Source organism: Acipenser ruthenus, chromosome 3, assembly GCF_902713425.1.
Source record: "Acipenser ruthenus chromosome 3, fAciRut3.2 maternal haplotype, whole genome shotgun sequence".
Classification (NCBI taxonomy): domain Eukaryota; kingdom Metazoa; phylum Chordata; class Actinopteri; order Acipenseriformes; family Acipenseridae; genus Acipenser; species Acipenser ruthenus.
Genome location: NC_081191.1, coordinates 58,564,389 through 58,581,393, shown reverse-complemented (window position 1 = coordinate 58,581,393; position 17,005 = coordinate 58,564,389). Strand labels below are relative to the sequence as shown.

Below are 17,005 nucleotides of genomic sequence, written 5' to 3'. Positions count from 1 at the left end.
TTGAGAGATCTTTCAAAATATTCTTTAACAATAAAAAGCAAATGTTATACAGCTTTTTATTTTAATTTTATTTCATACTGTGTAAGTAACTGCTTCTAGTGTAATCAGTCTAATTAATACTCCACTGTTCAAGAAAACATCAAAACATGTTGATTCATAGACAAACTTTCAGTCAGACTCCAGCTACTGTGTTAAACAAGGATCAGCTTGGGATTCTAAAACACTGTTCATGCTGAGATCTCATTTGCTGGTATTACCTCGACCCCCTGGTAAGGCCATCTACTCACTAATCCTATTACCACTACACTCCAACATCATGTGATACAGCTTTTCTTTTCATATAAGCTGTTGGGGCCACTAGTTTGATTAATTCTGAATAGATTACATTGCATTCAGAAGTTTCAAACAATGAAATAAAAAAAAAACCTTTAAAAAGCCAAGAACAATATATCCTTATTGGCCAGGCTTATGAACATACTATATTTTACCTGAAGAAAACTGCTGGGGGATTATTAAATTGTGCAGTGGACCAACAGGGGATGGATAATAAAAAAAGGAAACATCTGTGTTATGTAGCACATACTTTGTGTAACTAGATTATTTGTTTTGGAAAGGGAATTTGGACACAGTATTCAATAACGTATTTTTACTCTTATACATTTAGGTCTAGTACAAGAATTAGGGTTACTTAGCTTCAGATTTCCAACCCAGGCGCTTCCCTGAAGGAATTAGAGGCAGTAAACACTGAGGGATGGTGAATTATCCCTTCAAAACAATGGGAACACCCTTTAGATAGTCATCCTGCTTGCCCGTGGTATTGGTGCTCGAATGGCTGGTCTCGCCACTGTCGCACATACACAATGCAGGGCTTGTCAAAAACATGTCTGCATGAGGAATGACTTGGGATACTGCCGAAACTGAGGCATTTTACATAGTTTTACAATAGCCAATGTAAAAAACTACAAACACACACACACACACAAACCAGACAAGAACACAATAATGTCACATGTACACAAATAGCGTCTGGCTAATTATAATAGCACCATATACAGCTATGGCCATATAGAATTTTGCTTTATAAAGTTGATTAAAACTGCTGAATAATGTTATGTTAACATATTGAATCACATACCGCTTTGTAGTTTTCCATATAAACTGACAAATTGAAAAATTTGACATTTCGAAAGTCTAACATGAAATACTGTACTATTATGGCTTCCTGTAGACTTTTGTGCTATCATTTTGTAGTTTCCTGGATTACATGATGTTAAATAAAATATCTAAAATATGATCTCAATCCTAAAATTCTAGGTGATGCAAAACATTTGGTCATAGCTGTACACTTACAGGGAAAACATTGTGCTAAGACAAAGCGATACAGACATTAGCGTTGCATTTGCGCTGCCCCACTTCAGTGTAGTAAACCAGCTCCTTTGTTGCATCTGTATCTCACCACACTGTCACGCATACAGCATTCATAACAAGAGGTATTATTATTATTATTATTATTATTATTATTATTATTATTATTATTATTATTATTATTATTAACAGCTACATTGAATGTACAATATGTACATCTTTTTCATAATCACTATGATGGAAAACATTTTTCCCAGAGAGAACTTCTGCTCTAGTAATCAGCAAGAGAGCTGAGTGTGTTTGGAAAAGTGCAATGTGAAACCAATAGAACTCTAGTCTGGATGAAGCTTCAAGTGAACCAAACAAAAATATCTGAATTCACTTTAAAAAAAACTCAAGTTTGCTTGATGTGAAACGATCTGAAGCAAAGCTGAACAAATTAGTTTGTTTCCAAGTAAACCACGATTCAAATCACTTGCAAGTGAACTAGGTGTGAAAGTGCCCTTAAAGGGCTTTATTATAATTTTTTTTTTATATTTAGCAGATGCCGTTATCCAAGGTGACTTACAGAGACTAGGGTGTGTGAACTATGCATTTGCTGCAGAGTCACTTACAACAACATCTCACCTGAAAGATGGAGCATAAGGTTAAGTGACTTGCTCAAGGTCACACAGTGAGTCAGTGAGTGAGCTGTGATTAGAACCAAGGACTTTTTGGTTACAAGCTCTTTTCTTTAACCACTGGACCACACTGCCTCCACGCCTTAAACTCACATTTTATTTAAAAAGATTTGCTTTGAACACCAAGCTATCTTCAAGAACAGCAAATAAAGGTTTCAGAAATATTTATTTAATAAAACTAGCTTTTGTTTGCATGATTTCAAGTTTTGTGACTGTGTCCTGATGTACAGTACAGTATTCATCTGACTCACACAAATCTATTATTTGAAACACAAGCAACTTACCAAATGTTATTCTTTTTAGAAGATGTTTAACATTCTTTGACTTATTAGCTGCATATTTTGTTTTCACAGAAACAGAAGACACTTCCGTTTGGATTGTTAACTGAGATGAAAGTCTCCTTGTTCCAGTCAGGTCTTCAGATATGTCTTCTTTCGTTCTGGTGGTTACCGTGTCAGTAATGTCTGGAGGGGACGATGTTGTTTCAGGGGTGCCCCAATATCGAGACCACCACCACTGTCCACACACTGGACTAACCACAATCAGCAAGGTATACAAGCAAAATATTCTTTGTTCCATCTTAGGTTTAAAACTACGGTAACAATGATAAGAAAATACTGCAGTTTCATCAAGAAGCCCGTTTTCTTCTTATGCTTCAAGTTCTTCACTGCTATCTGTGGCCAGATACTGCCAGATTTTTGGCATCATGCAGATTTAGGTATTTAAGGGCAGCTAAATAGCTGGCTCACATCACAAAAATTTCCAGTTAAATGGTTTTGTTAAGTAAATGTGCAGTTAACTGCTAGCCCCTTTATGATGGAAATTAAAAACAGCTTTGGCACCATCAGGAGTTGCCTTGTTTAGACTAACCACGAGATTTGCTCAAGAAAAAGGCTGTCTCAAGAAACTAAAAGAATGTATAACAATACAAACTTCTGCACCATTTCCCCTCCTCAATAGAGATATATTATGTGCACAAAATAGAGCTTGTTTACAAGCATATGAGACATTTTATTTGCATATTTTGGATCTCCACTAAGGATCAGGATTGGCAATATTTTTTTATTTCTTTTTTAAAAAAATCTGATTTATTTGATTTTTTTGTAGTACCGTAGTTGTAGCTCTACAGTACCTCCAAACTGTAAATTTAAGGATGTTGCAAATGCTGGTTTGTGAATAGTTGCATACCAAACTAAATTACTCAATCTTAAATGTATACATAAATAAAGCAAATTATTTATCATTGTGGTATCCTCTAAATGTGAACTACAATATGTGAACTACAAGAATTTAGCGATTGAGTACACCAGAGAAAAATAACCCTCACTCATCCCTGCCATTCTTTTCTTTTACTTTTTCCTCTTTTTGTGTCAGTCCAAACACACGCAGTTGTTACTTAGGACTACTTTGCTTTTTATAGTGTGTTCATTTGTTAAAGTTCCTGATTGCGCCACTAAATAAACCTGGTTTCAGCGGGTCTTAACACAGTGCTCAATTGTCTACTTGGGACCCCATTGCGCTGTCATCAGAATCGCTTCTGCCAATATGTTATTGATGGGTCAGGCGCTCTATAACGAGGCAAGACATGTCTTCAGAATACCATTTCAGTGCAGTATTTTTTTTTTCATGTCTTCACTCCATTTATGCGCCACAGAATCAGGGGCAAGCATCATTCACGCTGGCATTTGCATTTGCGCTGTGATCAGAATACAGCCCTAAGAGTTTTAGATAGACAGTAAAAAACGAAAATGCGTATATATCTGATGCGTCAAGAATCTGCATAGAAATTTTGCTGTCCATCTTGAGTTTGCATGTTATCAAGCTTTGTTGGTTCCTGGCATCTCAATGGTCAATTGTGAATATCCTGCATGGGGTAGCTAGAGAATGAATCATAGAAATCTATATAATAAATACAATATTCTGTGTTTGGAGAGAGTCAGGATGCTTTATATTGGAAGGCAATCAATAAGGAATACAATATTATCATTTATTTATTTACATTAGTGCAGTATCAATATGTAGGTTGTGCATGCAGGCTTTGTTAAGTATATTCCATCTGCAGCATTTCTCTTTCTGTGTTTATTTGCTGCACAGCCATATTGTTTGTGGTCAATAAAGCAAATGAGAATAATTGTTGTTTTTGTTTTTATTGTAAGACCAAGTTTTTGTACACTAGTTCAAAGTAACATTACAGTTAAAATGTAAGACTGTAGTTAATGCATACCCCATAAGTTAGCATTAAAGTATGTAAAGTATTTATTGAAAGTACTCATGACTTCAAGGTAGTGTTGCATTTTACCTAAAATACATTTTACTCAATTAGAGAGTAAATTACTCAATGACCCAAAAGCTTATCTGCAGCACACTATTGTACTATAAAAACCTGATCACAATAGTCTTATTGAAAACCCTGATTATAAATAAAGTATTAGGAAGCATCTGAACATGGCACTTGCATCTCAATTTGCCAGTGTGTGTCAATAAACATGTATGTATAGATATGCTTAGTAATATTGTGAGGGAACCCACAACATAGTAGGTATTGGGTGCTCAGTATAGTGCAGTTAGAGCTTCAATTCGAGAGATTTCTTCAGAGTGAGCTCTGGGCCAGTTGCTCTTATGGAGAAAGTTACTGAATATGAGTCCAATGTGAAATGCACTGGAGGTGCGAATTAGATTATACAGTCAAGGAAATAGTGGAGGTTGGTGAATTAATTTATAAATGGAAATTATACGAAAATAGATACATAGAGAAAATGTTTCACCTTTGTGTAACAACTGGTTGCAGATTCTCTTGCAGACAGCATCATCACAGTTTGATACTGCTTTACAGACTGGTTTCATGGTACAGATGGAAGCACGGCACAGGCAACATGAACTGATATGGGGCTGTATGTTTACCCAAACTGAAAACATGAGGAGGATACCAAATAGAAAAAAGTGCAACAGGGCAGCAGAATTCAGGTGAGATAAATCCCATCCAAATGAGACTTCCTCTTTAATGTGAAGACCTCATTAATCTGTTTAAATTGCTGAACATAATAGGTGTGCAGCTATTGCTAAATGGATTTAGTCTAATGTAAAGATCTGGTGGCTGGGAATTAGCATCAGAGAGCTGAAAGACACATGATGTGGCAGAAGGTAAAACACCATGAAGATTTAAGATAAGGATTCAGAACAATGACTAATTTTAGCTGCTCTTTCTTTAGATTTCACACCTATCCACTCATATCTGCAACGACTGATTACATTTTAAGCTATTCAACAGACCACAATCACAAATGAAAGGTCCTAGTTCACTTCACTGATCTGTTTACCAGCCATTCACTAATGCACTGCCTGGTTCACCTAAATCATCTACTTCCACTTTTAAACCCAACTGACTAACCTACTGTGCCTGGCACTATGCCCTGTTGCTCATCCATTATTTTGTATGGCCTTCCTATTGAGATAAACTAACCAGGGTGACATGATTCTGAAACCAATCACTATCACTTTGTTTCCAAATAAAGCCAAATTACAGCTGTTGAACCACAGAGCATTAATGGAAATTAACTGAGTGTGATTAGAGACTTCAGACTAAACAGCAAAATATTCTGAAACTAGTTGGTTGCAGTTCAATGTACAGTATGTACTTGATCTAGCATTATTTGGCAAAGCATGAATAAGAACTAAGAAACAAGCATTTGCAAAAGTAAACTCCTAAATAATTACAACTGGTTGTTCTATGCAAGTAACAACTTCAAAATCAAAATACCTTGTTTATTCACAAATTTACATTCTTTGTTTAAACTTTCCTAGGTTTACATGACAAATGCCTTTTTAAAACAAATATATAAACATACGCATTTGCAAGAATAGTATTATTACTTTCCTGTCTGAGGAGGGCTTGCATTTTATTAAAATGTTACTGTATAGGGAAAAGCAGAGTCAAAACCTGTGTTACGCATTGTCAAACGACGAATGTAGCTTTGGTTTCGGTAAACAGTTTGTAACTGTAGAAGAGCAGCAAAAACACATCTATCCTCAATGAAAACATCAAGGGCAAGGTAGCCCCAAGACCTGCAAACAATTGCTCCACATCAATCTTCCCACTTTCTAGTCTTTCTGGGGATTCATGGTCTAGGGTATTTGACAGACCATGCCTATAAAGCACAAGCCACGGAGGCCTTTGGCCTTCCCTTAAAGATCAATGCAAACTGAAACCGCAATTACAACATTCAGCCATCGGGTGGCACGTGTTCTATGCAAAATCTCATCCACTTACATTTTATACTAATCTAGATCCTATTAGAATTGTTCAATGTTAAATAAAAAATATTAGTGAATTATGTCATAATATATGTTTTTTACTAATCCCAATAAGACCCTACATATTTGGAAATTAATAAAAAGCCCACCTTTTTTTTTTACCTATTTACCTAAAAAAATGTTATTTTAAGCTGCCTGGATGGCATAATTAAAACTGTATATAATTAAATGTCATTTAAGAAAAATTATCCAAACAAGGTACCTATATTATACATTGGCCCCTTTAAGGCCACATTATAAAGTCAGTACCATGGAAAGGTATCATGGTTACTGTATCCTAACATCCATGTAAACAGCTTTACAAAAACATATATACTACCGTTTATATAACACTATAACACCACTGGTGATAATAAACAGACTGTCTTATGGGTGAAGAAATAGCTGGAAGTGAAACAATAAAATGTTAGTATTTAAATGTATTTAGTGATGAACTACTCTCGATGATCGACAGCATAAACTGAAAAGGTCGACTACATGTTAGAATGCCCGTTGTGCTTCCACTCCAGACTACTCACCAGACATTCCTGCAGCCTCTATGGCATTTATGATATTAAGAAATGTCACATAAATTGCCAGCTATTGTCCTCTCCTTACATGGAGCCAATATTAATGCCAAAAGTATTTATATTTGGTTGTGTTCCAGATGTGTTAAATGACTTAGTTTTCTAGGAGAGTTTAAAAAAATCACAACACATTTTTTTTCTTCTGAAGTGGTATTTACTTGACTACAGTAAGTGCAAAATTGGTTGTTGTTACACATACTTTTGGAATCTCATTGTTTATTCAGTCATCCTCATTCATAGAATCACGTCTGTACTCTCAATGTACATTCATTAAGTTTCCTCTGTATGGTTTTATCCAGTCAAAATATGAACTGAAACCAAGCTGTTGCTAGCATGTAGAAGTGGTCTTATCTGAACTACGTCCAATACACATACTCACCAGCGACCCAAGAGTATTTACTGTACAAGATGTACATGCAAAATAATTTATTTGAAACTATATATTCTATATAACTATATATAAACATATATTCTGCACAAGTTCAATTAAGAATAGCATTTTCACATGGCCTAGCTTTAAATTATTTTACTCTAGTCACGATCCAAGAAACTAACTATTAGCTTTAAATCCAATGTCTGGAGCCAGAATAGATTAGTTCCCTGCATAAAGAAATAGGATTTTGCTCCTAATAATTTCATAATACATTGCATGACTTGTTACAATGCCAGTAGGATGATCAGGGGTTTCAGCTTTTATTTTAAAATTGGCAAAGTCCATATTCAAGAGACATTTTTAGTTTATTCTGTGGTATGAGGGAATCACAAGCTACATTCCAAGGTATATCAGGGAATCACATGATTAGAAAAAAAAAAACATGTGCTATTCTGCTTACGTCAAATGCTTGTCTCCTGGGAGCTAAAGGAGTGAATTTGCTGTGAGGGGGTATTGAATCAGCAATGAATAGCTTGCAATAATTCACAGACCACTTATTTTATGCTGGTGGGAAAGGAGTAGTTTAATGAAAGCTTGGGTCTGCCACACTCCTACACACATGATTGCACACTAGGGAATGAACTACATAGCCAATGTAAAATGCGAACTTTTCCACGGGGCACCTAGTGTAGTCAATTAAAATATTGTGTTTTATAAAAGCAGGCAGACACAGTATTTGGTACACTCTGAGGATCTTGTAAAGATGTCAACCTAATATGTAGGGTAGGTGTACAAAGATGGGCCAGTCACAGCGCAAACATACCGCAATTTGCTTAGCAAAGTATACATTTTGTTGTATGTACTAAGGGAAAATATGTTAATGAAAAGAGCAGCGATATAGTAATTTAAATATGTGTTGCGTCTTCTTAGCAAGATTTCTATTGCGAGACCGCCCGGGGATGCCTCCACGACACCACCCGGGGATGCCTCCACGACAACGCCAGGGGACGCCTCACCGCCCAGGGATGCCTCCACGACACCGCCTGGGGATGCCTCCACGACACCGCCCGGGGATGCCTCCACGACACCGCCTGGGGATGCCTCACCGCCCAGGGATGCCTCCACGACACCACCCGGGGATGCCTCCACGACACCACCCGGGGATGCCTCCACGACACCGCCTGGGGATGCCTCACCGCCCGGGGATGCCTCCACGACACCGCCTGGGGATGCCTCACCGCCCGGGGATGCCTCCACGACACTGCCCGGGGATGCCTCCACGACACCGCCCGGGGATGCCTCCACAACACCGCCCGGGGATGCCTCCACGACACTGCCCGGGGATGCCTCCATGGCACCGCCCAGGGATGCCTACAAAACACCACCCGGGGATGCCTGTTCGCCATTGCAGAGGGATGCCTGTGCGCTACTGCCGGGAGAGGCATGCCCTGGAGGTCATTTGCTGCTGACCTCTGGGGATTTGCTAGGATTGGAGGAGCCAGCCTTGGAGCTCTCAGCCGTTCCGCTGACAGCACTGCCACTGGTAGCATTGCTGCTGCCAGGATCACCTCAGCTGGAGGAGCCAGCCTCAGAGCTGCCAGCAAGTGCTGACAGCCTCACCGATGGCAACATTTCCGCAGCCAGTGGTGCAACGGGAGGAGCCAGCCTTGGCGCTGTCAGCACGTCGGCTGACAGCCTCGCCATTAGCAGCCTTTCCGCTGCTGGAGTGTGCCACCCTGCTATCAGCCTTCCCACAGCAAGCGGGGACATGGGAGGAAGCAGCTTTTCCGCTGCCAAGATTACCCCGGCTGGACGAGACAGTCTGGGAACCATTAAAGTTCAGACAACACCCAGCTGTATGCGCCATGCCAGAACTACACTGGAACAGGTAAAAAGCCAGAATTCACTTCTACTGAGATTGCAAACCAATGAGAAAGTCTACCAGTCGATTCAGTGAATGTGTACAGAACACCAGCTTTATTTTCAGTGATTATAGAGATCTTGGTACTGTTTAAGTTATTTGTTTAGTTTATTTAATTCCTTATCTTCTGTAAAAGCAAACAGATTATTATGAAGTTTATCAATGAAGTAAAGAACAAGGCTTAGTAAAAAGCAACACTCATTAAGGATGTGCAGTCTAAGTACCTTTAAGCAATACGCTATAATAATCAGGGAAACAAGGCTATTTTTTAGAACACAGAAGCATTCATCACATTTTGACTGATTTACATGTAATGTCCATTAATGTACACTGAGCAAGTTCATTAATAAAGAATCCATGACGCTCATCAAATACCACATTTTTTAAAGCATTTTTAGCAGTCAGTTTAAAGGGAAATAGCTGCTAGCCATATATTCTCTTTAGAGAAAAAATGTGTAGAAAAATAAATCTAGAGCCTTTTTATTTCAGCCTTTAGTACCAGTACCATGGTTTTCTTAATATAATACCCAATGTAGCCATGACTGACAACTGACTCTCACGTTGTAGGCTGTAAACCAAACACTGCATAACTGTTCTCGTCTTGTTCATATGCCGTTATCAATTTTTTTTACATTTCTGGCTTTAATATATTCAAAGGGAGTTTATTTTTTCCATCATACTAGTCAAAGAACCCAGTGTTTTAAGGAAAATCAGTAGGATTCTTGTTAATACAAGAATGTTTTCTATGTATCAGCCATTTTAGATTTTTGTGCTGACTGCAACATTTTTGGCCTTCTCTGTATTACATTCAAAATTAGTTTGTTTTTGAAAAGAGGCTAGTATTTATTTTTCTTATAATAAGAATAATGGTTTAACATAATCTGAAGTGTCATAAAAACCATACAAGGTCCTGCAAATTTTGAATTATTTTCTGTAATAAACACTATGTAATAAATATGTACACTGTAATAAACAGCATTTGCAACTATGTTTAACAGTGATGCTTGGCAGAGTCTCTCTGTACTGATGCTCAGATTTTCCTCTCCTTCCCCACCTCTGACTCCACCATCTCCTCCCATATCTCTACCTGTCTGTCTGCTATTTCCTCCTGGATGCACTCGCATCACCTCAAACTCAACCTCTCTAAATCTGACCTCCTTTTCTTTCCCTCCTCCTCCCCCTCCTCTGATCTCTCTATCTCTGTTCCTCTGGAATCTACCACACTCTCTCCCTCTTCCTCAGCTAAGAACCTTGGAGTCACCCTGGACCCCTGCCTCTCTTATTCCCAGCACATCTCCACTCTGGCACGCACTTGCAGATTCTTCCTGAGCAACATCCGAAGAATCCGACCCTTCCTCACCAACTATGCTACCCAGCTCCTGGTCCAGGCCCTGGTACTCTCCCGCCTAGACTACTGCAACTCCCTCCTGGCTGGCCTCCCTGCGTCCGCCACCCGTCCGCTCCAGCTCATCCAGAACTCTGCTGCTCGCCTGGTGTTCTCTCTACCTCGCTTCGCCCACGCTACTCCACTACTCCGCTCGCTCCACTGGCTCCCGATCACCGCTCGCATCCAGTTCAAGACTCTTGTACTAGCCTACAGATGCCTTGATCAGACTGCACCCAGCTACCTCCAGACCCTCATCTCTCCCTACACCCCCACTCGACCTCTCCGCTCCGCCTGCACTAGAAGACTGGCTCTACCTCCGCTACGCTCCCCTGCCTGCCGAGCCCGCTCCTTCTCCACCCTTGCTCCGCAGTGGTGGAACGACCTTCCTACAGATGTCAGGACTGCCCAGTCCCTGACCACATTCCGGCGCCTCCTTAAGACTCACCTCTTCAAACAGCACCTGTAGAACTCCTCTGTTGTATCCTGGGACACTATCACCCTTCATTTAAATATGCTTTATTTTGCTCTTATCTGCCCCCTATTTTACTGCATTTAATCCTGTACCTCAGAATATTGTAATCTGCCAAGTGTTTAATCTGTAGTATTTTGTACTTAATCATATCCTGATGTAACTATCACTATTTAATCATATCCTGATGTAACTTTCACTATTATCTGCTGTATTATTGAATTGTGGTTTGTCACACTTGAGAATTATTGTATTTCTTGTTCTTATTGTATGACTTATATTGTAACACTTGAATGTATTTGTATTTGCTTGCGATTGTAAGTCGCCCTGGATAAGGGCGTCTGCTAAGAAATAAATAATAATAATAATAATAATAATAATACTGTGCACAAAGACAACGTTTGCATTAAGGCTAACCATTTTAGAGATTCTTAATAGTATGAATGGGTAAAGCATTATGAAAAAAGCTGATCTGCTGATTGAGCCACTTGGCTAGAAATTTGAACTGTGGGACTGATTCATAAGAAGTGCAATGTAATCAATATAGGCTTCTGTATATTGACATCAGAGCTTTTGATGAAGGTGAAAGCTTATGGATAAAAAGCACCTCTTTATATGAAATGTTCAGCTTTGTTTTTCACCGGCCTGGTGTAATGAAAGTTAGCCCTGCATTGGCACTGAGTGCAGAACTTCATTTTCTGGCTCACTCAAACAGTTCTTCTTATTTCACAAACATCCTTAGACACCACGACCTGAGTTGCCTTTCAAGAATGTTTTAATTCCGAATTCCATGTGATGCTGGTAACGCACATTATTAAAGATGGACAATTAACAAGGCATTTTTACAACAACAAAAAAGAGCTACAGCTGGTAAAACATGAACAAATCAAGCTGGCATACTGTAATATATGCAGTTTATGTAAATACAGTATATGCCAATTTGTCAGTTCAGATGGTGTTAAAATGGCTGAATGAATAAGAATAATAACCTACCAAAATAAATTATTGGAGCTTATAATTTTCTTGATTATTCTTCTACACTGTTACTGTATGACATAAAATAAAGGTAAGTGCCCTGGACACAATTAAATCAATAACATTTAAAAATGCAATACTCTATTGTGTTAGCCCTCCTTGTCCAATCATATGCCTTTTCAACATACAACTATTACAGACGGTTACAGGTGTCCTATATTTCTCATCTTTAGATGTAATGTCTAATCTGTATATCAGTGACATAAACAGATGATACTCCATGTTTGCTGTGTTTCATTGGCGCAATTTCCATGGAAAAAGAAAAATAAGTCTCACCTTTTTCTCACTCTATTTTGGTAGAACTTTCAGGTTGAGTGTGTTTCCATGTAGTTTTTTTTTAGCCAGAGAAATTCTCGTTCCAAATGCAAACAACATCATTAATATTAAAGCACGGGAGGGTATATGTAAATGTTTGTGTCTGAGTTCCAATTTGGCCTTGTGCGACTGCTCATATTGTACAGCTTTCTTTAAACAAAGTTTTTAGGTTGTGTGAAAACACTGAAAGTGCAGCCTGCCTCATTTGGCTAACCAAAAAATGTAATAAAAAAAAAAAAACCGCAGACAGCATTACACAAATAATAATAATAAGCATTCCATAAGAAAGCTCTGCATTATACAAGGATAGTGCACAGCGGATTCTAGTGGAATGTATTATTTGTTAAACATTTTATGACTGCATATATATATATATATATATATATATATATATATATATATATATATATATATATTGTAAACCTATTATACACGTTATTATTATTATTATTATTATTATTATTATTATTATTATTATTATTAATTCGTCATTTACATCATTTATCCAAAGCAACAGAGACTAGGGCAGGGGTACTCAATAGGCGGACTCCGTTACGAATCCGGGCCGCAAGTACATTTTCACCGGACTGCCAAGTCAAAAGCAATCTATGTTTTGCTTGCATTCACATTGGAAATGCTGTTAAATTTTCAGACAGCACAGTTCTTATGAGAGCGTGGTGCGTGAGGGTACAGTAGGTGTCGCTGTGATAGTAAGTAGCAGATACTCAGTGCGAGCTATGAATGAAACAAAATGTACAAGTCAACAGATTAGTAGCTCAAATGAAGTAGCGTTAGCTGCTGTGGCATCAATATACCTCTTCTCTATGGCTAATAAAACAACCGTCATTACTATTTTCATTACTAAGTACAACAAGAAAGATACAATTTTCATACCTTATGGTACAAGTTCTGAAAAACGCACTTCACAAAGACCAAGAAAAGTACAGCGTACCTGAAAATAACATATCGGTGCTACAAAGCCCATTTTGTTCAGTAGCTTTTCCAAGCCGATTACAAAATATTACTGGTAAAACACACAATATAATGCTCTTTTTAAAAACACATACGAGTACTGAATGTAAAACTACTGTATTTTTTTATTATTTGTAAGGTGTTTTTATTTTTAATTCACTTGAAAGAGAAAGCACAGTGATTTTTTGTTCAGTTTTTTTCTTCTTGAGCTTCAGTTTTGTTTGCTACAATTTGCTTTGTTTTTGCAATGGTGAAACACAATGTTTGGCTCTGCTAACACAGACACATAAGTATACAATAAATACAATGCTGTGGTTATGGCAGGGAAAGAACTCCTGCAGGAACAAATCAGTAAAGCGTTTTGATTCTCCCAAAAACTCCTTTAAACTTAGTGAAGAACTCTCAAACCAACAACATGTATAAAACTATATTTGTATAGCTTTGTGTTTGTTTGTTGGTATGGGGAGAGGAGTGAAAATGTGCTTATAAGCTAGTTTTGTGTTTGACCTTAAGGAGAGGTCAAAGGTCACAGTCCATTTTGAATAGAGCATATATGGGTCCTATACGTGTTTCATAGTAACCATTACCCTATCTGCACTTTATAAGGAGTTATAAGCTAGTTTTACATTTGACCAAAGATTTTGAAAGGTTTTTAAAGAAATGCATCATGCGGCCATATTGGTTTACGCACAAACACCATTTTTGAAAAAGTAAATTGTATTGACACAGGGATGATGCTTGTTAACTTTGGAGTTAATCAAAGAAACCATTTTCAACTGAAGCGGTTTTAAATTTAAGAAGAAAATGTAGGAAGAAAACATCTTGTTTGACGCAGGAGCGCAATGTTTTTTGCATCTGAAGTGTAAAGTTTCATGTTGATTGGTTACACACCGTGCAAACAGTAGCAGTTTAAAGTTTTGGGAGTAAAAAACAACAATAATAAAAAATAAAATCTAAATAATAACTAAATAAATAAATAAATAAATCTTTACAATAACAATATGCTTCCCAAGCCAGCTTGGAAGCCTAATAATAATGTAGCCTGCAAGGGATCCAGCTCTTTTGTACAGTGGTATGGGCGCTATGCTTCAGTGCGAGAGGTCACGGGTTCGCGTCCCACCTCTGCCTGCAAGAAACCGAGAATGTTACAATAACAACAACAAGAAGAAATACCTGAATCCGAATCCCGCAGTGACAGCGCACAGCTCTCACCAGTAGAATGTGGTTATAATATAATATATTTTGTTCTTGTTGTTATTGATTAATCAGTATATTGGTAGTCACGAGTTCAACACATTTCTCATTGTTGTCCACCGGGACTTCTGGAACTTCATTATGTAGTATATTAGTCTTACAGCAAGCTGCTTTTAATAAATGTATTTGTCTTTTTCAACATTCGTGGAACCAATTTGTTTTTTCTTTTTCATGTTTTCGTACTTCGTATATCTTGCTCAATCCTAGTGTTGCTGGTAGACGGCAGCAATAATACAGCTATGCTAATTTAATATATATTTTGGTACAAACATGACTTTGTAGGTGCCCGTGATAGTTGGTACTTAAGCTAGTGTACAATGAATTGCATCTTATTGCCATGGGGGACAGAACAATCTAGGCTAAAGCAATCAGCTTGACCAATGACGAAGATAACAAAAGTAAGTGTAAAGAAGGGCTTTGTTGTTTATTTATCTATTTATTGCAAAGGTTTTTTGGGGTGTTTTTTGTAGTAGTAGCTTCAGTATTTTTTATAACCTTGCTTAGAAAACAACTTAACTATAATGCACTTTTTATGAGTCAAATGGCAATAATCTGAAACGTTGAATAAATGGTGTCACATAAAAAAAAAATAATAATAAAATAAAAACACTGAAGGAAGAGGTCTTTAACCCTATGCCATGGTTATGGCCCAATAAAAAACAAGATAGTTGATTGAACGGCTGAGATATAGCATGTTCCGTCATCGTAACAAAAGTTACGAAATTACAGCGTATCGACAGCAAAGGGTTAAACGCCTCAACTGTATGCTTTTTTTCACTATCTGGTCAAAGAAGCTTGCCAATAAAGGATTGCTTGTGTAGGGTCTATAGACATTGCCATCACAAATATATTGCAAATGTCGTGAACTTTCTTATGTTCTTATGTTCTTATGATATTGTATATTTAACAGGAATCTACATTGAATGAACTTTAATCTAATTTGTCTAGCTTTGCCTAGAGATAACGATCAACCTAACACCTTGAATGCACCAGGCACTCAGGAAACAAAAGGCTAATCAAACCCGTCTCCGTGATATAATTAACCCGTCTAGTGAGAGAGAGGTGGTTTAGCATAGGAGTCTGAAAGAGAGAAAAATAGCTTAGATTTAGATTTAGAGATTTAAGACAAATTTCACATCACAATGATTTAATACCACTATGAGTACAAGATGCAAGCGTTTTATTCTTAAATTGCCTAACTATAGAATAACCCAGGTAATAAATCCCTAAGAGAATTAAACTGTTTGCAATGTCTAACCAAAGTCACAACCCGACATGTTTGGTGTCTAAAGAAATGTAATTTCTTACGGTAAAAATAACAGGAATTCAGAATAAAATCTGAATTAATTAGCAAAAGTTATGCACATTTTAAAAGTTTCCCCTTTCCAGATTATGATAATGAACTAATCAGACAGAGGAAGGAGGGAGCAATCAATCAAGATTTCAAGCCCATTCGCTACAAAATAGCCAATCGGAGCATGCAGCGGGAAATTCAAATAATCTATTTGTTTGAAAAGTATAAAAGCCGACTAAACATTAGCTCCTTGCCCCTACGTTAGCCCCTGCTTTATCCACTGCGCTAGCCCCTGCTCTATTCCTCTGCGATAGCCCCCTGCGCTATCCCCTGACCGCTGATCCCTGCTCGCTCAGATTCTAAGAAACTACAAGACTGCACCTGGAGCCCTCAGCTCTCAGTATTTATCCATCAAGGTTGGGGGCCCTGACACTCGGAGAAACACAAGGTAACAGAACGCTGAAAGTGACTGCTTTCCAGGCTAGGTAACAATACTCTTAAATATGTATTCAGGTATTGTGTGACCCCTTGTTGTTGTGTCAGTATGTACTAAGATTTATTTGGTTAATTGTTGTTTTAAACCTTAGTTCTCGTTGTAATGCTTTTAATGTGACTTTAATTGTGTAACTGTTTTGTGTGATTTTCAAACTTATTTTGTTGCATGCTTAATAAATACCATCTTTCTAAGAAGAGATTCCCAGTATTGAATCATTCGCTCATGTTGAACAAACACGATTTATGAACTTTGAACAGTCTGGAATGTGGTCTATTTTTGGCTTGTTGTAACGTGTAAATCCACCATCGTTTTCAGAGAGCGATATTAAAAACGGGTTTGTACATTATAATAGGACACTGTTTATTGTAGAGGTCCCACAGAGATCTTGACAATCAAAGGTATCTCTTTATCCCCTACAGTTTTTGGAGGTCCTTTAATTTATTGCTTTTAAGAATATAATAACTGCCTACAATAGCACCCACACTTGGCACGGCCTTCAGTTCTAGTAGAACGTTGGGCGAGGTTATGTCACTGTCACAAAGACGGCTGCAGTGGGTGACGTCAGAC

General features: G+C 37.8%; 1 protein-coding gene across 5 annotated transcripts in view; it reads right to left on the bottom strand.

Annotated features, from left to right (window-relative positions):
* LOC117394468 (collagen alpha-1(XV) chain-like) overlaps window positions 1–17,005 on the bottom strand; it is a 145,619-nt gene that overhangs the window by 68,102 nt on the left and 60,512 nt on the right. For 2 of the 5 annotated variants that reach the window (XM_033992799.3, XM_033992801.3), the window contains exon 1: window positions 2,330–2,716. The exons of 1 other annotated variant lie outside the window; for it this stretch is intronic. In XM_033992799.3, the coding sequence (XP_033848690.3) occupies window positions 2,330–2,624 (295 nt within the window). In that variant the 5' untranslated portion in view covers window positions 2,625–2,716. Of the gene's footprint in view, window positions 1–2,329; window positions 2,718–17,005 lie in introns of those variants that run through there. 2 more of the 5 variants (XM_033992802.3, XM_033992800.3) reach the window with 2 other exon arrangements.